This window comes from Petromyzon marinus, chromosome 21 (genome assembly GCF_048934315.1).
Source record: "Petromyzon marinus isolate PM22_M1 ecotype Great Lakes invasive population chromosome 21, UKy_Petmar_22M1.pri1.0, whole genome shotgun sequence".
NCBI lineage: Eukaryota > Metazoa > Chordata > Hyperoartia > Petromyzontiformes > Petromyzontidae > Petromyzon > Petromyzon marinus.
The window spans coordinates 12,458,938-12,482,978 of record NC_133687.1 but is presented as its reverse complement, the minus strand read 5'-3'; the positions used below and the strand labels follow the sequence as shown (position 1 = coordinate 12,482,978).

The window sequence follows — 24,041 nt, the reverse complement described above, 5'->3', positions numbered from 1 at the left end:
AAATGATCAGTCTATAATTTTAATGGTAGGTTTATTTGAACAGTGAGAGACAGAATAACAACAAGAAATCCAGAAAAACGCATGTCAAAAATTTTATAAATTGATTTGCATTTTAATGAGGGAAATAAGTATTTGACCCCCTCTCAATCAGAAAGATTTCTGGCTCCCAGGTGTCTTTTATACAGGTAATGAGCTGAGATTAGGAGCACACTCTTAAAGGGAGTGCTCCTAATCTCAGCTTGTTACCTGTATAAAAGTCACCTGTCCACAGAAGCAATCAATCAATAAGATTCCAAACTCTCCACCATGGCCAAGACCAAAGAGCTCTCCAAGGATGTCAGGGACAAGATTGTAGACCTACACAAGGCTGGAATGGGTTACAAGACCATTGCCAAGCAGCTTGGTGAGAAGGTGACAACAGTTGGTGCGATTATTCGCAAATGGAAGAAACACAAACTAACTGTCAATCCCCCTTTGGCCTGGGGCTCCATGCAAAATCTCACCTCGTGGAGTTGCAATGATCATGAGAACTGTGAGGAATCAGCCCAGAACTACACGGGAGGATCTTGTCAGTGATCTCAAGGCAGCTAGGACCATATTCACCACGAAAACAATTGGTAACACACTACGCCGTGAAGGACTAAAATCCTGCAGCACCCGCAAGATCCCCCTGCTCAAGAAAGCACATATACATGTCCGTCTGAAGTTTTCCAATGAACATCTGAATGATTCAGAGGACAACTGGGTGAAAGTGTTGTGGTCAGATGAGACCAAAATGGAGCTCTTTGGCATCAACTCAACTCGCCGTGTTTGGAGGAGGAGGAGGAATGCTGCCTATGACCCCAAGAACACCATCCCCACCGTAAAACATGGAGGTGGAAACATTATGCTTTGGGGGTGTTTTTCTGCTAAGGGGACAGGACAACTTTACCGCATCAAAGGGACGATGGACGGGGCCATGTACCGTCAAATCTTGGGTGAGAACCTCCTTCCCTCAGCCAGGGCATTGACAATGGGTCGTGGATGGGTATTCCAGCATGACAATGACCCAAAACACACGGCCAAGGCAACAAAGCAGTGATTCAAGAAGAAGCACATTAAGGTCCTGGAGTGGCCTAGCCAGTCTCCAGACCTTAATCCCATAGAAAATCTGTGGAGGGAGCTGAAGTTTCGAGTTGCCAAACGTCAGCCTCGAAACCTTAATGACTTGGAGAAGATCTGCAAAGAGGAGTGGGTCAAAATCCCTCCTGAGATGTGTGCAAACCTGGTGGCCAACTACAAGAAACGTCTGATCTCTGTGATTGCCAACAAGGGTTTTGCCACCAAGTACTAAGTCATGTTTTGCAGAGGGGTCAAATACTTATTTCCCTCATTAAAATGCAAATCAATTCATACCATTTTTGACATGCGTTTTCTGGATTTTTTGTTGTTATTCTGTCTCTCACTGTTCAAATAAACCTACCATTAAAATTATAGACTGATCATTTCTTTGTCAGTGGGCAAACGTACAAAATCAACAGGGGATCAAATACTTTTTTCCCTCACTGTAGATACATGAGTGAATTGTCGTATAATGTCAGTGTCATTTGGTATTGAAGCCTAAAACTTCCACTAAGTCATCTCAGCCTAAAATTTGTAATGATAAGTACGGGGGGTTGAACGTAAATGATGGTGCGGCACAGGTGGGCAGACATGCGTAGTGCCGGCAACGCAACTCTGCGTAGCACTTTCAACCCTAATGGATGTTTGCACATGAAATCTGCCCCAAATATTTATTCAGGCTGAGGTATCTTTGACGTTTATGTGTATGCATGTATGGAAGGCATCTGGAGGAACACAGAATCAATAACCTAAAAGCAAATGAAGTTGTTTTTTTCTTATAAATTACATCAGAACCCCAGATAGAGTCTGAAGAGGAGGAGGAAGAAGAAGAGGAGGAAGAGGCTGAGGAAGAAGGTGAGATTATAGTTTACCAAATGAACATGTGTCCACATTTCCGAGTTTATTTCTTGCAGATATTTTTTTTCTAAAATCTAACAGCAGTCAATTTATTATTAAGTAAATGAGCAGGTAATGGGGTTTGTTTTCAACAAATTAAAATAAACAAGTTTTAGTCTTCTAAGCAGTGGGTCATCTGGATAAATGTCTCCCAGTGGCACTTTTTTGACAGGCCACACTGTACGGGTGAGATGAAATCATGTTGAAATATGCTTAAATAGACAAATGTCACTGGAATACATCGGTGTGCAAGGCTCAGAAGTCGATGAATTACCATTTATTTTAATTTGGTGATTATTTTTGATATTAAGAACATATTTTGAGGTTAAAGGATTAGCCCTGTCCATGCCCTAACATTAATCCTGGCTGTGATGCTCTACCCAGCATCCTATTCATGTCTGGTGTCTTCCGCACTTTTGTCCGGCTCAAATTATGCGACTAGTCTTTTCCTCCGCACTTGTACAGTTGCCGCGATATGGCACGACCGCAGGATGACATTTTGTACGATATGTAATCCATTATCATTCTATCGTGCGTATTGCAAAATATTGGTAGTAGCGCGATCTAACCCAAAAAAAACCTGTATTATGAGCGCAATTATCATTGCTCGTTTTTTTATTATGAATCATTTATTTCCCAACAAAAAGATTATAAAATAACAAACTTAATAAGTTGCAAATATTGATTTAAAGCTTTCGTGACTGCAGGGATTCATATTCTCGGTTCTTTCGGTAAAGTCACGTAGAAGGGAAACAATAAAATAATAAAAATATAAGCAAAGAAAATTTTCTTGCTGTGGTTTTCACACCTGATGATCATTGCTTGTGTTGCAGTCGAAACGTGATAATTTAATTGTTTTATTATTTTATTGTTTCCCTTCTACGTGACTTTACCGAAAGAACCAAGAATAAGTTGCAAATAAATAATTATCTATCTGTTAAATGCATGTTTTGCAAAATGTTTTCCAGAGTAATTTTAAGACAATTATTTAGTTGTTCTTGCAATTATTAAATAAATTCCTCTATTGCCGGCATGTGCGTTATAATAATTACAGGTTGTAATTATTAAAAGTCTGTAGACATGGCAAGCTTATGTTGTGTGAACTGCAGTTGAATTGCTTTATCCCGTGACCTTTATTCGACTAGAAGTACAGCAATGCACAAAAAACTGTAAATACCGTGAAGCACAATTACAAAGTTATGGGAAACTTATATCACGATAATCGTCATGTCGTGAAAAATGACATCGCGGAAACAGTGGCCTGCTTCTCCCCGTCTGCATTGCAATCAGTGTTTGTTTGTTAATGTGATCCAGTGCTTTATTGTGCTATTTTAAAATCATTTTTGAAAATCCTTTGTGAAACAAATCGACTTGAAATGTGTCTTTTGTTTCTGTACGTTTCTGTGAGAGACAATGACGGGATCCTCGTGGTCCACAAAGAGCCATGCTATTTGGCCTATGAGACTATACAGTTGTCACAAGACCAGGTTAACCATTGCTTACGTGAGATTCAATGACCTTTCAGGTCAGAATCTCCCCCCCCCCCCCCTCACTCTTAACATTTCAAATTAGCGATCGCATTGTTTGTAATTATACGGCAGTCAATGTACCATCCTTGCAAATGAGAGTTTTGGATTTTGTACTAAATTGCTTTTGCACAAATCTACGTCCCATCTTCACGTGAAACATTTTTTTAAATGTAAAAACACGTAATGTGTATTAAAAAGTTATTAAAGGTGTGCACGTGCCTCCATAGAAACGTAATGATTTTACGATTTAATCACATTTTTATTAATTCACTCTCGCCCCTCCCTGCTGCCTCGCTTTCCCCCTAACTTGTATTTACTAACGGCGTTAACACTTCATGTTGTATTTTCTGTATGATGTTGGGGCCTTGTTTACTTTATGTAACATTGACATTTAACAATACATATTTTAAGTTTAACAAATACACTCTTTGCATTGTATTGCTGTTTTAATCCACTTCTTAATGTTTTCTTATGTTTATTTATTTTTTACATTTGTTGTATTTTTATTAAGCATGATTTTCCTTTTTAAAATGGTTTCTGGTTTCTCTGAATTTATTTTCTTATTTCCAAACATTCCCAAGTCTCTTGGTCTATTTGTGACTTTGTCTTTTTTTATTTTAAATCCATTTCTGTTCAACCATTTTATTTTAACCGACAACATTTCCCAACCTCTCACCTTCTCCGCGTCTTCTACTCCCTGCCTTTTGATTCTCGCTTCTCGCCGCTCACCCTCTCGGTACCAAATCCGCGCGTCGCGTCCATGGCAGTCGATGCAGAGAGGAGTCTCCAGACGATCACGGAGGCCACGGAAGACGACAGCATCGGTAAAACCATAACGGCTCCTGGCTCCCCTCGAACCTCCCACTGCCCTCAGACTCCTCGCGCTGCCGTTGAGAAATGCTCCTGGGTTTAGAGCTGCAGTTCAGAGTGTTTATTTGGCCATTCGGCATCTTTATTACGTTGGAAGGTAAAGGTGCAGACCTGCAATTTCTTGCTCGTGTCGCTGCTGGCAGAAAGGCCTCCATGAGAGGGAGCTCTAGAGAGCTCCCCTTTTGAGTTATTGGGCCTGATTTTCCATGCCGGCCAGACATCTCGGAGAAGGTGGGCTTAGCCACACTTTACCCCACCACATGCGACTTACGGATTGACTAACTGTGGTGAACTCATTTATACTGCTGGGTGAATGGGGACGGTGTATTTAAGAACGTTGCACCACTGTTTAAATATCCATGCTGTGAGATTTAATCGATCCAGCGACCTCTGGATTGTAAGTCTGGTGTGCTAACCATTACACCATGGAGGCTTGCTAAAGAAGCATTGATTACAAATAATGTCAGCATAGATGACCACTGGCCCATGCTCAATTGAGCTTGAAGACACTTTAACCAGACTCATCGGGCTTCACAGACAGTGGGAATTGGGTGACAAAGAGTGCTTGAAGGAACTTACAGCGACAACATTTTCATGACAATTGCTGTGCATTAACAAGACTGCTCACTCTCGTTACCAACAAATTGCAGTCATTAAAGTAAGCTTGATTAGCACTGATTAGTGTCACCCAATGTGTTTATTCTTACAGTACTGCCTGGGTCCTGCCACTGCTCTTAAGCTTCCCTCTTTCTCAACTTCCCCTCCTGTTTGACACTCCGTATCCCCATCTCTCTAAATTAAACGCAGCCCTCCTCTCGTCATCCATGTCTTACCTATCTCATTCATTCCTTTTCTGAGCACCTCCATATCGTATCCCGTGACCCAGCGATCCCTGACTTTGATTCCTGACCCCCCCCCCCCACCCTCCTCTTCCCTGCTCTCTGCCATCCTCACCTACTCAGAGGAGCTGGAGAGCTCGGGCGAGCGGAGGCCCCCAGGCCCGGGCCTGCTGCGGGAGCTGCGCGCCAGCCTTCAGAATGCCCTCGATGAAAAGCTGGAGGGCATGGGCGTGCGCCAGGTGAGGGACTGCACCAGCGCTCCTGCCCACAGTTGGGTTTTCATTCATTCGACAGTCCACTTACACTGGTGCATGAAGGAGTGCCACCTATTGTTGCATGAGAGAGGCTTGTTCAGGTGACTCCATAGTGAGAGCTACCATAGAATCTTTCGAGATTGTTCTCTGACAGCTTTAGACGACGGTAATATTAGAGGCCATTCTCTGATGCAAGGGAGTTTAATTATCTCGCAACAGTGTAACTCCAATACCCCAATAGGAATATTAATGGCGAGAGGCGGTCAGTTGGCTCAGAAGTTCAGAACGCTGAGTTGAGATTCTGGGTTCCATCCAGGCAGCCGTCTGACTGTACAAAAAATATCTCATTAATATGGTTTTGCACTTCATTTGGCTAAATTTCAACACTGACAACTGAAACAAAATGTTGACTGCCAATTAACAAACATGACTCTCATGTGGCAGGGCGGATGGGAAATTGTTGCCCCGAGAGATCACTTGAAGGGATCTCTGAGGTAGCTCTGTTATATCCACTTCTGTGAGCTGTTCTCTATCTACTTGGATCTCTCACGGAGAGATAATATATAGGGAAAATTGTATATATATATATATTTGTTTGAATGTAAGGGAATAATCATGGTGATGGGTGCGAGATCTACTGTCGTGTTCTACCATCCCGCGTGTATGCTTCGTGCAGGGCGCTCGAGGGATTTCACAACAGGTACTGCTGTCCTCGTTGTCGGTGCTGCGCGCCCAACGATCGCAAGCGACGAGCCGCCACGCACGCCTGCCCACCATCCGGCGCCGCCTCAAGCGGCAGTTGGAGCAGCGGGTGCAGCAAGCGCAGCAGGCGGAGGCCGGCAACAGCGGGGCTGCGACGACGGTTACAGCAGCCCCCCGTGGGGGGAAAAGTGGCGGTGCACGGGGGGGTGGCTCGGCTGGAGGGCCCTCTAGCGGGGGTGCGGCGCGCAAGCCCGTGAATGGCGTCGGCCCCAAAAAAACGAAGGGCACCTCGGGAAAGGCGGCCGTCAAGTCGGAAGGTGATGGCAGAATTTGCAGTGCTTGTTTGACCTGCACTGCTGGGTCATACAAGGATGTATGTGTGCGTACAACCCTTTAGTCCAATCCACTATTGTTCTATGAAGGGGGGTGATGGGGGTTTGTTTGACCATCCTTCAAGACATGGGCAGAGGGGTCAGTGAATGTTGGGAGCATAGGCGGAGGCATAGACGTGCTCGTTATTTTTTTTGATGAGCCCCCTTTGAATGCTTTTGCAGGAAATCCCCGGCGTGGCTCCCCGGGGCCACAGACCAAGGTGATCTACTCAAGGCCGGCAGCGGCAAACGTGGCCAAACCCAGGTCGCCCGGTAAACAGGCCGCAGGAAAACCCGGAGCAAAGGCTGACTCTGGAAAGACATCCAATGCCCGCACCCCAGCTGGCAACGTGAGGTGCGTATATGGGAACCGCCATGCACACACAAGTGTGTGCAACAGTATGCTTTTGTGTGTGTGTATTTTGGCTGCATAACGCTGTGTGGAAGCTACCTGGTTTGTCGCTCCACACGAAGCTTCGGGTCTTCTCAGCCACAATCATGCCCTACCTTCTCGATGCTTGCGAAACGTGGACCCCCCCTAATGGAACATCTTCGCCGATTAGAAACATTTAGGCTGTCTGCCTTTGATTCATTCTGGGTTTATCCAGGTTGGATTGTGTGAGGAGCTCACAAATCCTTGAAAGATCTAAACAAAGTCCCATTGGTGAGTTCCTCCGACAGACAAGGCTGCGTTGGCTGGGTCATGTAGCCCGCATGCCCAGCCAAGGTATGCCTAAACATCTTTTGTTCGGTTGGATACAGGGGCTAAATGGGCGCATCACAGAGATATAGTGATCTGGTACAAAAGGATGAGGAGCTGAGTGGACTTGTTGATGACTGGTACCAGCGGTGTCAAGTTCGGCCTCTGTGGAGGAGGCTCGTGAAAGACACTACTGGGCAGTTGGAGGCAGTCACCCTGCAGCAACAACAGAGAGCAGCGGAGCGATGTGGTGCATTGGCCAGTCATCTCAGTCAGCCGACCCATGGCACCTGGGCCTATCCCGTGACCTGTTGGCGGGTGTTCGACACTTCACGTGGCCTTAACGTGCACAAGCACCGGGGTGACGTCACCACCACTTAGTGGTGAATGGCGGTTGTTGTGTTTATTTGTCGTGCATATATGTACGAGTTAGATTTGTATGCGCGTGTGGAAGCGTCGGCTATAGTAATACAGAATTGAGTGAACATGGATAAATGAACCCACTGGTGAATTATAATGATCGTCTGAAGTTCATAGGGTAGACCTCAGACATTCAAGACATACAAATATAAGTGAATGTATGGAATACACCAACTTCTGAGATTACACTGAAGACGTTTGTTCTCCCTAGTGTCACAATTCAAAGTTCGCCTTTATACATGTTTGCTTATCTTCACTTTTTACGACAGTCTGTGAGGTTAAGTGTTTTATCTTTCTGCTTATATATAAAACACTCGTATGTGTACATGTTACACTTATATGTCTGTATGTGTATGCTTGTGTTCCATCTCATTGACGTTCACGTTTTTTAAGTCATTCCATATAAACCAGTTAATGGTGTCTGACCATGGCCTATGTGTCGTGCTCACTCCAATGTACTCTCATGCACACACCAACACAAACCCACACCCACGTGCCTGCACACACAGGCAGAAGCCAAGATCAGTGTCGTTTGCGTAAGTGCGTTCAGATTGATTTGCTTGCATTTTGTGAATGACGTTCTGTTCTTGATGACAATGTTGAATTTGTTTCTTCAATCCTGCGACCACTACATTAAGAAATATAAATACATAAACAACCAAAAAAGTAATTAAGTTTTCTGGGTATTATTGTTTTCATGCTTCCAAAAGGCACGTTAAAAAAAACAAGTCAGAAATTGAGCTGAATTAATGTTGCCTCTGTTCGCAGTATTGCAAGAAATAATTGCCTTGGTAACGGATGTGTTCTGCTTTTCAGAAATACAGTGCAGAATATGGTTAGGCATTTTTTATTTTTCTGCATGCATTTTCTTTTGTTAATTCTGACGCACCACCAGTAACTGTGTGTGCCTGATGTTGCCAAGCACTTTCATTGGGCATTGCCTCGGGGGTCACTGGCTGTTTACTCATTTAATATTCAGTGGTTCACAAAAAAACAGGTCGTCACCTTTCCATCAGGTCAGCTAACTGGCTAGCTAGGCAGGTTTCTGGTAAGTTTGCTGACGAGCGGGGTGGTCGGCTAGCTGGTTTGCTGACTGGCTTGCTAGTTGGTCATTTGGCTAAATGGCCGCTTGAATTGTCTAACTGGCCTTTCATCTGCCTAGCTGATTAACTGATTGACTGACTGGCTGCCCGGTTTGGTGGCTAATAGAGTTTCTGACCCGCCCAACTTGATAACCGGCTGGCTGCCTCTGTGAATGACCAGTTGGCTCACTCGCAATTGAACTGGCAAACAGGCTGTCTTTTTAAGATGCCTGGCTGTTTAATTGCACAGTTGACTAACTGACTGGCTGGCTGTCTCATTGGTTTGCTGACAGGCTAGCTGGCTGGGATAGGGCTGATGGTTGGGGTGACGTCCTTGGCACACCCACATGTTAACTCGACCCACCAATTTTGTTGTTGTTGCTATGACATTTTTTTCTGGATCCTAGCATGGTGTCTGGTTGGGGTCTGTCTTGTATTTGATTGCACTGTTTTGCTGTGATGTCACTGGTGTGGGTGTTTGTGCTATTATTTTCCTTCAATCACTTTCCTTTCGCCCTTCATCATACCTGACGAGTAGATATTCAAAAGCGCACTGATTTTTTGGGCTTTCTACTTTTATCCTAGCAATGAGCTTAGCTTATGTTTGATGTGTCAAAGTCATTGGTGGAAATGCTACATTTTAGTGATGGGGACCAATCTCTTCGCAGATCGAACCACTGTTGACTTTCCATAGACATAGTGCAGCTTTAACAGTTCCTGCTTATTTTACCCCATCTGGAGGGACAGGACTCATAACCCGTGACAAGAATTTAACTTGTGACATTTCAATTGTGAGTGAAGTACTCGAGCCAGTGCGCTGAACAGCTTATACTGTGTGCATGCATTGATACTTTAGAATATGAATGTAGTATTTTGTATTTTCTACGCTTGACATATTGTGCTCATGTATATACATATAGGCTTCATTTAATTGATAGGTAAGTCGTACACACACCATACACATGGTCAACAAATTGCCTTGTCGTCCCAGCACCCCTCCCTTCACGTCAGACGACGACTCTGACATTAGCACGGGTCCGCCGGACATTCGCAAACACCACGGCCCTACCACCCGAATGGCTGAGAAGGGGCCATCCACAAATGGGCGAATCGCGCGCCAGCTGGCCGAGGAGTGGTCCGATGGCAGCGAGCTGGAGTCCATTACCATCCCTGGACAGAAAAAGCCCCAGTCCACCGCCCATCCGTCCCCACAAGGTGAGCGAGGAATGCGCCAGTCGGACTTGTGCTCTGTGTCAGCCTTAACAGGCACTTGCTTGAAGCAACTTCCCCAACGATTTATACCACTGTCACCAATTGTTATACGCTTATGGGCATAAGCATGCATGTTTTTTTTATATCCATCTGGAAATCCGATGTGAATGTATTAAAATGCGAGTCAGTGCCATGAAGTATTTGATTATGAAGTATAAATATTATGCTGTCCGTAGAGGGGTGACTATCGTTTGACAGAGAATTTATGGGGAGGGTTGTGATCAGTGCAAGTTGAAGGATTTTGTTTTTTAAACAGAAATGCATACTCGAGTGCTACAGTTGTATTGCGTTTGTTGTTTGTGTCTGTTCATCTCTCTGTCTGCATGTCATTCATTATGCATGTGTTCCCATCTGTAAGTTCGTCTGCTGTCTGTGTTAAACTGCACCCGAATATTGCATGGCAGATGTGGCTATCTCCTACACTAATGGACAATTAAGAACAACCCAAATTGTGATTGTGGTCACCAGTATAACACTATCAACCACTCAGTAACGCCAATGCCTGCGTTGATCATTTGCTAGCAGCATTTCAGATATTCATTACCAGGCTATTCCTGAAGCTGTCCACTGGCTCATTCACCAACCTCAACATTAACTTTAAAGATTGCTAAGAAACTCATCATAGAAACTAAGTAGAAGCTTTATTGTATCTGTCTGTGCCCATTTGTCAGTCCATCTTGCCTTTCTGCCAGTGTGTCGCTGTCCATCCATGCACGTGTCTGCGTGTGTGTATGAATACTGTAGGAGAGAAGGTGCAGATTTTAAGCCAAAAAATCGAGCGGCAGCTCGCCAAGCCAGGAAGTAAAAAACCATCGGGCGGAGTCCACGTGATGACCTCCACACCAAGCAATAATCCCAGCAAGGTGAGGTGCTGATGTCACCATGCACAGAACCAAACAAGGGTGAAAATGCTGTGATGCAGGTGGGCAGTGATTCATATGGTGACCTCAACCAAAGCACATCAATAAAGCTTTGAGAAGAGAATGTCAGCAAAACCGATAGCTGGAGTGAATGGTGACTGTATAAGGAACCTGCTATTGATTGGTTTCACACACATCTATACATGAAAAAACCAAAGCAATGTATAGAGAACTTTATGTCAAAATCACTGTTTCATGGCTTGTCAAAGAAATTTAACCGCCTCTACGGGGAGGGATTCCACACATCCTTAAGATCATTCAACAGACTCCGGGATAAGAAGGCTCAACTAATCGAGTCTCTCACCTTTCTGAAGAGATGCCGCGACTCTAAGCTGTCTCTCTCCCCCTCCTCTGTTCCGACCATGGACGAACTCGTCCGTCTGAACGGGGCCCGTAGCTATCCGTGGTGCTAAAGTTGAGGGCGCTTTGTTCCTCTCACACAGCTTAAAGGCCGTGATCTGAACGTGGCTCTTTCACTCCAGCGCTGTCCTACCAGACAGTCTCGTCCCTTCACCTGATGAAGGCCGCTTGTGTTGTGGCCGAAACGTCGTGAGAATATTATTGTGTTATTTTATTTTATCAATTTATTATTTTATTCTCATTCTACGTGACTTTACCGAAAGAACCAAAGAAGATGAATCCAAAAGCTCTCCGATATGTTTTCGTGTTGTACCGCATATTGTTCGACACATGCTGCGAGCTTCTTAAAAAACTTAAGAGACATCGGACATCATGCCGGACAACATGTGGGACAACCAAAACGGCTCAGCCACAAACACCTACCGAGTAGTATAAGTTCTATTGCAAGTGTCACACCTGGTCCCCTGTGAAAGCAATTTTCCTTCTTCTCTGCCTCGGCAGGCGAGTTCCGCCGCGGGACAGAAACGCATGAACGAGGTGGAGGACGAAGACGACAACTGGGACATCTCGTCGCTGGAAGACGCCCCCGTAGGAGGACGGGCTGCGGCACGGCCGGGACCCGTGCCGGCCCCACGCAAGGGCCCATCTTCGCCGGGGCGGCCACACTCAACCGCTGTGCCCATCACCTCCACTTCCAAGGCTGGTGAGACACTCACGGGTGTGTACGTACGTACGTATGTTGAGCATCTTTCGCACCGTACGTAACCAACAGTGCTAATCGGAGGTGCGGGCGAAGGGCAAGGGTGTGGGGCAGGGGTGGCGATTCTTTTCTTTACTGAGCGCCCAATAGGACTTTCAATTATCGTTGGCAGGATGCATATTCACACGCCCATTCTGTCACTTCAGAATAATCAGAATCTTGATACTGGAGGAATCCGACGAGTTATAAAGATCTTTTTCACAGATGTCCATTAGGGGCTGGTCAGAAAGTTACAACAACAAACAATACAGGATAGGAGTGCAAAGTATAGGAAAGGTAAGCAAATCACAAACAAACTAAAACTAAACTTCTTTTTTTAACCAGGTTAAGCCCACTGAGCTATGAGCATCTTTTTCAGAAGAGACATGGCCACAAATGAGCTATCATTTGTGGCCAGGTCATTTATAGCAGCCAAATGATCGCAATTGTTTTGTGTCACAAAAGTGGTATTCGTTTTATCTGCCCCAGGCAGATGATGGATTTCAACACGCATCCTTTCGATTGCGAGTGAAGCAGTCTGCTTACAGCTATACTCGGCTTATAACAAAGCATGCATTCACCTATTCAAATGTGTTCCTACACTCACAATGCACGCATCGAATCATATGGGAGAATCGGTTATTTTCTATTCGTGTGTTGTATGTAATGGTTTATGTAACCCATCAGCCTCTAGAGGTGGTATATCCACCACACTGTTATAAAAGATACATTTTTTTAAGTGAATCACAGCCCTAAATTGCGAGTATTCATGGAATCATGAAGGGAGGGGGGGGCGAGTCGTGTGCTGGGCCAGTAAAGTAACAGTCGGTGCTTGCTGCTTGCTAAAGGCACTTGCCCCCTCCTCACCCCAGTCTGTAAGATGAAATGGTGGATCCTTGTGCCGATTGTGTGCTGCAACAGGTTTGAAGGAGCAAGGGTCAGGCAGCACTCTGAAGAGCAGCCTGGTTACCGTCACAGACTGGACCAACGATGACTTCTCCGACCTGGAGTTGTCCTGAACTCCAACCCCGTGGGTCGAATACCCTTTTTCCACTACACAACCAAGCCATTCCAGGGCCGTGCTGAGCCAGTCCGGCGCAACTCACGAGGCACCAGGTTGCTTTTTCACGACCGAAGCGGAGCCGTGCCGCTGACGTCATATGCAATGAGTCGAGATGTCTTTTAATAATGCGGTGCCACCGTGTCTTCACAGTGAACTGACTGACATCACAAACATAATGTACATGTCCGTAGCCATGCCCCTGGTCCTGCTTGGCCCCCAGCCAGATGCAGATGTCTCGTGAGGCCAGCACAGCTTGGCACGGCACATAGCCAGTAGAAAACCACTCGGATGTGCCAATAGAAAATGGGTAACAAAGGGGTCTAAGCATACTATGGCACGGGTGCTAGAGGAGCACCACAGAAACAGCACCATAGAGGCTAAATACGCACTGCGATGAAATCTCATTGTAACGTCCCTCAGGTTAACATACTTTTTGCATGAACATATTTAGTCAAAATCCCCAGAAGATGTACGGCATAAATAACGTTACAAATATTTCCAAAGAATGTACTTCATATTTATTTGCATATCAGATTAACATTATTTGGAAGTTCTGGTCGTTTTTTTTACTTAGCACTACATGAGAATCACTTTGTGGGCCAGTCTTATCCCTGTCCTATGGATACACTCGCCCCCGCCATAAGAACGTGGATTTTCTACGACTGGCTTAGAGCTGTAACCGGGAAACGAACTCCACATAAAACGCTAATTTGAGCAAGAAATCACTATTTTTACAACGTATATCTCACCATCGTAAAAGCATGGTCATGATGCAGCCAATTAAATGTGGTAGCTTCACAGCGATTGACAATGGCAGTGCCGTGCAAGCTGGTTCAGTAAAGCCAGCACACGTTGCAGCACTCGTTACACTGTTAAAGTTATATATAGGTTTGGCATTGCCCTGTGGACCAATTTAATTTCTCAGAGCATGTTCGTCGAGCCAAGGCGAACTAAAATTCTGATTTCTTTGGTCGGTAAGGTTGCAAACGCAACAAATTGAAAGCCAGATAGACCCCTGTGCTATGGACATTGAGGTGCTCTGTTGCCTTGTCTTCTTGGTCTATTTTTGCACATTTTTTTGTCATTTCAAATTAAAGTATTTTCATTATAAAGTATAAAACGTACGTACGTCGTAATGAGATTTCACTTTACAGGGACTGTCACATTCCAAACTGAGCATTAAATTTGCTCACAAATCAGTACTATAGGCACTTACAACACCTCAGAGCCTAGCCCAGCACTACAGCAGCTAACAACACAGAGGACAGGATAATAGGGCAGAGGCTATCTAACACTACAGAGGATAACAACACTATTGGGGCTAATAACACTGCAGATGCTAGCTCACTACTCCAGGAGCTAAAACAACTTCACATATAGTGTATGGTGTGATAGCAGGATGATGCAATAGCTATCTGAACACAACAGAAATTAGCACAGTCCACAAGTATATCGTGATGTATTGTGCGGTTAAACACAACACTACAAGGCCTAGCACTCTATTACAGTTGCTTTATTTGGGCAAACTTAAAAATCGTGGGGGCTCACGCAAATACCACACAAGGTAGAACACAACATCAGAGGCAAACTTAGCATAGGAACAAGAATGACTAATTTGGCTGAGTACTATGTAGGTTGGCACAGCACTCGAGAGAGTGTGTGCAGATTAGCTTTTACAACACTACACTACATAACTTAGGACAATCGAGAACAGGGCGTGCTGATGTGTGAAAATATTTCTCAGGAACAAATTAAGTGGTACGAATGCAATAGAATATCATCGTTGTACTGCAGTAGTACTGTGTGGTAAAGTGGTACCTTATTTCAAAGTTGTATTCAAAATGCTTTGTAAAAGGCAGTATCACATTCCCATGATTTATTCAGGTACTTCATATTGTATGTTATAAAAACACTCTCGATGCTGGGACCAGGTACGTGTGTATACACATGATAGTTTATTGTGTGTTATAAAAACACTATCGATGCTGGGACCGGGTACGTGTGTATACATATATGATAGTTTATTGTATGTTATAAAAACACTATCGATGCTGGGACCGGGTACGTGTGTATACATATATGATAGTTTATTGTATGTTATAAAAACACTATCGATGCTGGGACCGGGTACATGTGTATACATATGATAGTATATTGTATGTTATAAAAACACTATCGATGCTGGGACCGGGTACGCGTGTATACATATGATAGTTTATTGTATGTTATAAAAACACTATCGATGCTGGGACCGGGTACGTGTGTATACATATGATAGTTTATTGTATGTTATAAAAACACTATTGATGCTGGGTCCGGGTACGTGTGTATACACATGATAGTTTGTGGTGTTGTCATCTAAAACAATCTTTTTTTACATGAAAAAATACATTGCCGTGTCTTCACTTCTTTTTTAAAATTATTTTTCTGTTTGAAGTTAAATGCCTCTGGGTTCGTGATTATTCACATTTTTTTAAAGATCTTATTGGCAAGCGGGTGTTGTGTTTTGTGTGTCGGACCAGTGCAGAAAAGGTTAAGAAAGTTAATATGTAAGCCACTTTTGCCTTGTTTTTTTACATCCATTTCAGTGCAAAAGACCAGTTTTTGCACGTGAAACAGGTATTTTATTAAGACAAAACTCCAATATTACTTTTCTAAACAATTATGGGGATTTGAACTCTGTACAGAAATGTGAGATCCAAGTCCTGTCCAATCGTTATATGATATATAATGTGGGATTTAAGTTGTACAAAGACTTACGTGGATTCAAACTCATTGCAATAATTTACAATACTACTCGGATACTTTTAACTCTTTACAATAAATTTTTATTTAAAGCTTTCGTGACTGCAGGGATTCATATTATTGGTTCTTTCGGTAAAGTCACGTAGAAGGGAAACTATAAAATAATACAAATATTAAAAACATTAAAATTCTCACGACGTTTCGAATGCAACAAAAGCAATAATTTAACATATGAAAGATCTATTCGGAAATTAACTCGAAAGAGATTTGATTAAATACAGTCTTGTTGTATGTGGTAAAAGGCTACCGAAATAATTTTGTAATAGGTTCTTCAAAACATGGGAGTGGTGGTGCGCTCGTCTGCATATTACTGCGCTGAATTCAATTCCCGGCTACGGCTGACATCGGCAGCAAGCAATAACGGGGTCGTGTCCGCTCCCAATCACCGCCCACACTGATCAGCGTGGTGAAGTAGGGTCAAACAACCCTCACATGGGGGAGGTCTTCATTTGGCAGTGGATTAAACGAGCTAAGTTAATACTTTAACTTTTAACCTCAAAATTTGGCAGAGAAATCCTGCTTGGTTTGGGGCTGTCTTTGTGATGCGTCTCTAACGTGAACTACTTGCAGGTGTCCAAAATCCCATACCGTACTCTGGTGGGGTTTATTTGTTCTGTAAAGCACATTTACAACATATCAACAAATTGCTTCATATATTCCTGCACATTGCAGGTCAGATCATTAAAGTTTTTTTTTTAAAGTGTAACCGTGACATATAGGTACATTAGAATAATTTTATATTGTAAATGTTGCTTTGCCGTACAGATATAACTCACATTATCTGGATAGAAAACTGATGTTATTCTGGAACTATATTTGCTTTTGGTACATTTTGAAATGTTTACCACCTTGTCGCCAACATGAACATTTTTTTTACAGTTTTACAGTAATGTATGAGTTAATAACTGCACAATTTCTTCGCTTTGCTGGTAACAACATTTTTCGATGCGTCTCCCACCTCGTAGAATCAAATTTCAATAAAGTGGTTCAGTAATAAACGTTGTCAATCTGTGGTCATGTCATTGCTGATAACATATATAGGGAGCTCTAGGAGTATTGGTGCAACTGGACAGTATACAGCTCAATGGATCATGTCAGTGCTGCATTAAGTTAGGGAGTATACAAAATATTTTAAAATACTTTTTATTAAACACGCTTTAATTAAATGTACCGTACTAGTAATGCCAGAACTCCACGACTCCAGGAAGTGGCCCTGAAGCTTGCCACGGCGTAAGGGGACCGTGGTGATTTACAGCCAACGTCAGTTGAGCGTGGACAATTAGACCCAAGCCGAAACAACATATACAAAAGATTGTTTCAAAATCTATATTTTATTTTAATGATAGAATCTAGTATTGTCATCAGTATGACATAAGAATACCAAGTTTGCAGTCGATACCACATTGGGAGGTGGGTTAAAATTGAGTTACAAGATTTGAGGATACGACAACAAACAGTTTATCAAAAGCGTGTAAAATAATGTTTTAAAATGTTTTGATTATTTTATGATAGAATATAGTATAGTCATCAGTATGACATAAGTATACCAAGTTTGCAGTCGATAGCACATTGGGAAGTGGGTAAAAATAGAGTTACAATATTTTTTGAGGATACAACAGTGAGATAAATAAAAGCGTGTAAAAAACTTGTGGTGTCGATCTCAGCGAATGAGTTGTAATTTAACGCCCCCCTTAGGGTGCAATAGCAATGTTGAGTTATCACAAGCCAAATTAACATTCACCAAAATGTTTAGAATTATTATGATAGGCTTGTCAAAACCGTCACTTTCCTTCATTGTTCCATGATACAACAATCCACCCAGCACCTGCAAACGAGCCGTTCTCATCACTGCATTTCAGCGGTGGATGGCGTTCTGGGCACGTTCCCTTTGGCTGCCACTCAATAGTTAAAGCAATTCAACCTAAATTTCGATTTAAAGCTTTCGTGACTGCAAGGATTCATCTTCTTTGGTTCTTTCGGTAAAGTCACGTAGAATGAGAATAAAATAATAATGTAAAATAATACAATAAAATTCTCACGACGTTTCGGCCACAACACAAGTGGCCTTCACCTGAAGAAGGCCACTTCACCTGAAGGCCACTTGTGTTGTGGCCGAAACGTCGTGAGAATTTTTTTGTGTTATTTTATTATTTTATTCTCATTCTACGTGACTTTACCGAAAGAACCAAAGAAGACAATTCAACCTACTCTCTCCCACGTGTCTATATCACCAACCACTGCTCTAGGTATGCGTATACCTAGATATACTGTAGCTCTGATAATTTTGTTGCCACCTTGTACATTATTTTTTGCTTATTTATCCCGAGCCTTCTTTATTCAGTTCGTCCTAACATTTCTACAATGTGTAAACACTTAGACAGTCCTCTAACTATACCTACCCGTAAGTATACCTACCCCTGCATATAGGAATGCCAATGGTATATCTGTACACACGTACGCAGACTTATAAGAGTTTCACACGTGTGTGTGTGTATATAAAGCCATCACCTATACACGTAGCGAGAGAAAAGTCAAGTCTTCTTGCATTGAGGCCAGGAATGCTTTGTTGGCTACGAGCCTCAAGACGACTCTCACCTCGATCTGTTTTGCGAGAGAATGAATCGGTGAAGTTGAACAACAGAGCCACACGTGGTCATGTCACAGATGCTGTGTGCAGTGAATAGAAAAAAACATCCAGTTGCTGGTTTAGAGAGGCAGGCAACAGCGACCCTTATGTGGGGTTTTTTTAATCTGCCAGCCTTCTGCGGGGTTCATCAACGCACATTGCCACTGTTAACATTGCCACATCAATCTTTATTAATCGGCAAGTTGTGGATTGTTGGTTGGATTTGCGAAGATATTATTTGGGTTGACTTCGTGATATCATTTCCAGATATCACTTTCAAAAAACGATACCGAATAACCTCGAGGTGACGATTATTGCGATATGGCGACATCCATTTCAGATAACTATTGTAATTGGTAAATCACATTTTTTGAGGGGTAAGTTCGGTGATATACATCATTGTTATAACCATGGTAATACGCGAATTGACATTGAGAATACCGTCTTTTTTATCCACTGTCAAAACTTGCCGGAGACATCCTCTCGTAGCTTGGTTTGGGGCTGGCTTTGTCATGTTTCCCTAATTTGCATACAACTTAGTCCCATAGTGTAGAGGAAGGCAACCGAAGGATATCTACTTTCAACGAAGGCGCGTAACAACAGCTTGAGATGCAGTTCGTAAAGTTCTGTGTAAACCTGTTGTCCAATTTTTTGTTTTCGGGTCCTTCAACGAGGGCCCGGGGATTTTTTTTAGTGCAAAAATGAAGCTCGGATTTCGAAGACTTTTGAGATCTCGTATTTTTTTTACGCGGTTTGAGAGATTTCGACGTCACTTCCTCATATGTTGTGGGTCTTGTCGGTGTTAACATTGACCTCCCCCCCCCCACCTGACCGTCGTTTTTATGATTATGTATTTTAACCCCTCCTCGATTTAACAAAGGGGCTGTTGTATGTGTACATTTGTACACTGCAATCGCGAGCTTTTGGTTCACGTGTGACCCTCTAAAACTTGCTGTGTCTGCCATCCCCCGCCCTGTCTCTGCATCATCTCGCTGCGTAAAGAGCGCTGCAACGCACTCCTTAAGAGGGATAGCAATTGCGTGTTGAATAATATCGGCTCACTCTTACCAGCTGTTGTTAATCCCAGTAAATAAATGTAACGCACGCGTTTCATTTAATCACGACGTTAATTGCATCGTCACTCGTGTTGATTTTACGCGGCTCGCGATAACGGCGGTCCAGACTTGCAGGAACAGGAAGTGACGTCTCCGAGTCGGCACCAGCGAGCGTCAGTTCCGTGCAGCTGATTAATAAACAAAGATTATTTTTAGAACTACGCTCTTTCTTTTGGGGGTTAAAAAATATATATATTTATTCGGTAGAAAGAGTCATATCGAGGTGTATTTTAAATCCGTTTAACGATATCAGCATTGTTAATCACAAAGCGCAATATCACACCCCATAGTGTAAATGAAAAGCAAAAGTGTATTAAAATATTATGCAGTGCGCGATGTGCATCTTTCGTCATCCATGATCAACCTTTCTATTTTTGCAAGGTTCTCGGCAAGCCACGTTGTTTGTCGAAACCTGAATAAAGTTTCCAAATGCAGTTGAAGCTGTTTGCTTGCTTTAGTTGCCATATATATGCACATCATGGGGGAATGAAGACTTTTATCTTACGGTAGATTTTTGCACATCACAGGATGTCCCAGTAAACTGCACAATTTCATAAAAAAACATTTTCCCCATTTCGCCTTACAAAATTTGCCCGTGGTTCTAGTTTTGTTGATCAAATATCTGCGTGTACAGCACATATTCTTGGGTCTTTCGGTAAAGTCACGTGGATAGGTTAAAAAAAATACAAAAACTACGACCTTTCGATCGCAACACAAGCGGTCATGATCAAGCATCGCTTGATGACGGACCACCGTAGTTGTTTGTAAAAATAAATGTTGAACCTACCCACGTGACTTTACCGAAAGTCTCAAGAATATTAATGCCCGCAGTCACGAAAGCTTTAAGTCAAAATGTACAGTACAGCACATTATTTGATTAACATGGCTCAGTATTGTTTTCAGAATCTTTGTTCATCCTGGAGAAATCAGATGAGCTATGAAGCTCTTTTGCAACAGAAATCTACAAAAAACAATTGGAGCGCAAAATATAGCATAGGCTAGCAAAGCACTAAAAATAAAGTACACAAGTTAAAATTGTAATTACATCAAGTCTCAAGCTTGGCCAAGGGCAGGAAAATAACAGAAAAAGTCCCAGACCACACCAAGACGCAGTCCGTCAATAAACTTGCACATTAAAAAAATAAATGGACTATCGATTACCCGGATAATGATCAAAGTTGTTGATAATGTATCTTGAGAACTATTTTTCAACCATTACGTTTTCCTTTAGTTCATTTCCATTGAATGTTATGACTATACCATCAGTGTTTAGATATCATCTCGATTTATATTCACGTCTATCTTTCATAAAGCCTCAATGTGGTATATGCATTGTCTTTGAAACTGATTGGCCTCAGCAGAGACAGATTTCAGGGCATATATTATCAGAGCATGTATTTGTTTTCATGTTCACCACAAGTCCGTGTTGTGCTTGATGCAGCAGACATAATTCCTTGCAAAAAGGTTTCTATTTGGTGTTTGAACATCTTTACACGTTGATTTATTCTTATTTTTTGCTCATAAGTTTATACTGACAAAACAAGGTCCCATGTTAATGTTCAGATTGTTATATATTTTTTTATATTACAGGGGTGGGATAATTTATATAATCCATGAGGCGACGGGAAAACATCCACCAGAGAGAAATATCCTTCCCCACGGCTCGATCGATAAACCTCAGCGCTGAGAAATGCGAGAGCTGAGATGACACCCGCACGATGCTTCAGGGAATAAATGGCACACACCTCCAAGAAAACACAGATCTTTTTTTTTTAAACGCGAGACCCCCACAACGCTTCTCTGTCATTAAGTACTGATTAGATCCCCACCAAACGCAACGGCTTGGTGAGAACCCGACAAAAATTTTTAATTAGTCGAGAATAACTAACGGAATGGCGAAATCGAACAGCCCGGGCTGCAATATTAATAGTAGCGGTCATTACATCTACACCGTTGGACCCACATTTTTATTTGCTTTAATTTTTATGCTACTTTTGCTAGCTAGCATTACATATCCTTTAAACAACATAGTAATATACCTTTTTAAAAAATTAAATAAATAGGTTTTAACGAGCAATAACATCGCACTTTTTTATTTCGTTTGTTCAATGAAAACGTATTCGCACGCGCGGAAGTGTTTGTGCCTTGTGAGACGTCACTTCCTGCGGGTCGGTTCCTCCCGGCACGTTGAGGAATAAATCAGCGCGTGGCTCCCGGGGCCCGCAGGGCGGGCAACGCAGAGCTGCGTGGGGTCGTCAACATCACCGAAAGAGTTGTGTGGGTTGGTCGTATCGGTGAAATCACCATTCACGTTCCTTCCGTCGACATCCTCTCGCCCCCCCCCCACCTCATTCTTTAAGCGGCGTGTCCTGCACAAATTCCCACTCGCTTCTCCTAGGTTTGAATGATGTCAATTCACCTCGCCTGTGTTGTGATCTCCAAATCCGTGGGGTTTGTTCTTTTCTACCTCTGGGTTACAATATGATGCGTGCATCTGCCCAAACATGTTGCATTTATTTATTTATTATACATTTATTGGGGCACCACGGTGGCTAGGATATGTTAACTCCCTCGCTTGGTGTACAGGAGGTCGTGGGTTTGACCCTGACACCTGCTGCTGTATATTTGGAGTTTGTGTGTCTCTCATCATCATCACGGTGGCTAGGAGATGTTAACTACCTCGCCTGGTATGGAGGTCGTGGGTTCGATCCCGACCCTGACGCCTGTTGCTGTATATTTGGAATTTGCGTGTCTCTCTCATCATCACGGTGACTAGATGTTGACTACCTCGCCTGGTATACAGGAGGTCGTGGGTTCGATCCCGACCCTGACGCCTGCTGCTGTATATTTGGAGTTTGCGTGTCTCTCTCTCCCCGTAATCGCGTAGATTTCTCTCCAGGTCCTCCGCTTTTTGCCTCCACATTTAGAATCAACATCACTCGTTTAGGGTATTTGGCTGCTATACATTTCCACATCATGATAAGCCACTTCGTTGAGCTATTATAATTATTTGTGGCCAGGTCCCTTCTGAAAAAATAGCTAATAGAGAGAGCTCAGTGGGCATTACCTGGTAAAATAAAAACAAGTTTATTGAATTGCCATGTTTTCTGCATTATATTATGGAGTTAACCACTGACTTAAAACGCTGCATATGTGTTTTTTCCTGCCTGTTATTACATTGGAATAACTTAGACAACTTTTATGAATGTACTTATTAGTATGCTAAGCCAATTACATCAGTCTTGTTGGAACCCACGTGTACGAGTTTGAACTGTACTCGCAGTGTTACTACTCGGATTGACTTCGTTTGCAGTACTCGACCGCCACCTGCAGGCCTTGGAGCTTGATGAGGAATTGCATTTTAAAACATGACCAGTTTGTAAATTAGCCTACGAATGATTACATATATGTAGCTATTGAGTAACAGACAAGCAATTTTATAGTAACAGTAAAATAGAAATGTTGCTCGCATATTTGTGCCTGTGAGCACAAGGTGCAATGGTCCATCAGAGTGCAGGGAAAACCCCAAATACCCACACCAGGGGATAATTAATCTGCTTTTGTAACTGCCCTGATTGTGTTCGGAGCCACTTCTGTAACACCCCCGGCTTGCCACTTTGATCGTCATTAATAGCTCGGAGTACACTACCGTGTTATCACACTCAATGGGCCTGACCCGATTGATTCGATAATACATTCTGTTCTCCCATCTCCTGGCCATCTCGCACCCCAAAGCCTACATCACCAGGGTTCACTTGGCTTTGAATTTGCACCATGGATCGCACAAGGAGTGACTGCAGTATTCTCATATTTAAAAACACAAGCAGAGACAGAGAGACTCATGGAGAGATCGATTCTTCTTCGGTTCCCGTCTAAGCAGCAGCTGCAAATCCAGGCGAATCTCTGCAGGCAGAGTACAGGGGGATACTGCTTGTCTGCTGTGTTGTGACGAACAAAGCTGAAGTTGATTGTAATCTGGTCTACCCTGTATCTCGAATCCACGTTTCCTCTATCTTAATGTAAAGTATGCAGCTCTCCATGCTTATTTTGTGCACTCTTCAGCTTTTGTTCCGAATAGGAGGTAGTGTGTAAATGATACGCTACTACAACTTCCATTACCATATCATTTATATTATTGGCATAACATTAAATACATCAGCTATAAACATGAATTGATTAGTTGAACTCCACCTCCTTACAGCTGTACCCCCACGTAAACCTCGTGCGATACGGCGAACATAGTTTCGGGGCCTCCGGCCCAAAGATCTGAAACACGCTACCAGCTCTGAGTCTGAGCTAGACCTGCAAGAAACTCAAAACAGTGTTTTTTTCAGAGAGCCTACTTCAATATGTGATCAATGCGCACTCGTGGTGTA

The 24,041-nt window shown here is 43.0% G+C and overlaps 1 protein-coding gene across 9 annotated transcripts in view; it reads left to right on the top strand.

Annotated features, from left to right (window-relative positions):
- LOC116944367 (cilium assembly protein DZIP1L) overlaps positions 1-16,922 on the top strand; it is a 37,703-nt gene extending 20,781 nt beyond the window's left edge. For 4 of the 9 annotated variants that reach the window (XM_076068590.1, XM_076068594.1, XM_076068592.1 and 1 more), the window contains exons 13-22: positions 1,894-1,956; positions 4,295-4,351; positions 5,360-5,475; positions 6,167-6,509; positions 6,747-6,918; positions 8,193-8,219; positions 9,757-9,980; positions 10,782-10,900; positions 11,819-12,035; positions 12,978-16,922. In XM_076068590.1, coding sequence (XP_075924705.1) covers positions 1,894-1,956; positions 4,295-4,351; positions 5,360-5,475; positions 6,167-6,509; positions 6,747-6,918; positions 8,193-8,219; positions 9,757-9,980; positions 10,782-10,900; positions 11,819-12,035; positions 12,978-13,075 — 1,436 coding nt within the window. In that variant the 3' untranslated portion in view covers positions 13,076-16,922. Of the gene's footprint in view, positions 1-1,893; positions 1,957-4,294; positions 4,352-5,359; positions 5,476-6,166; positions 6,510-6,746; positions 6,919-8,192; positions 8,220-9,756; positions 9,981-10,395; positions 10,901-11,818; positions 12,036-12,977 lie in introns of those variants that run through there. The other 5 variants (XM_076068595.1, XR_012942540.1, XR_012942539.1 and 2 more) reach the window with 5 other exon arrangements.
- The last annotated feature ends 7,119 nt before the right edge of the window (positions 16,923-24,041 follow it).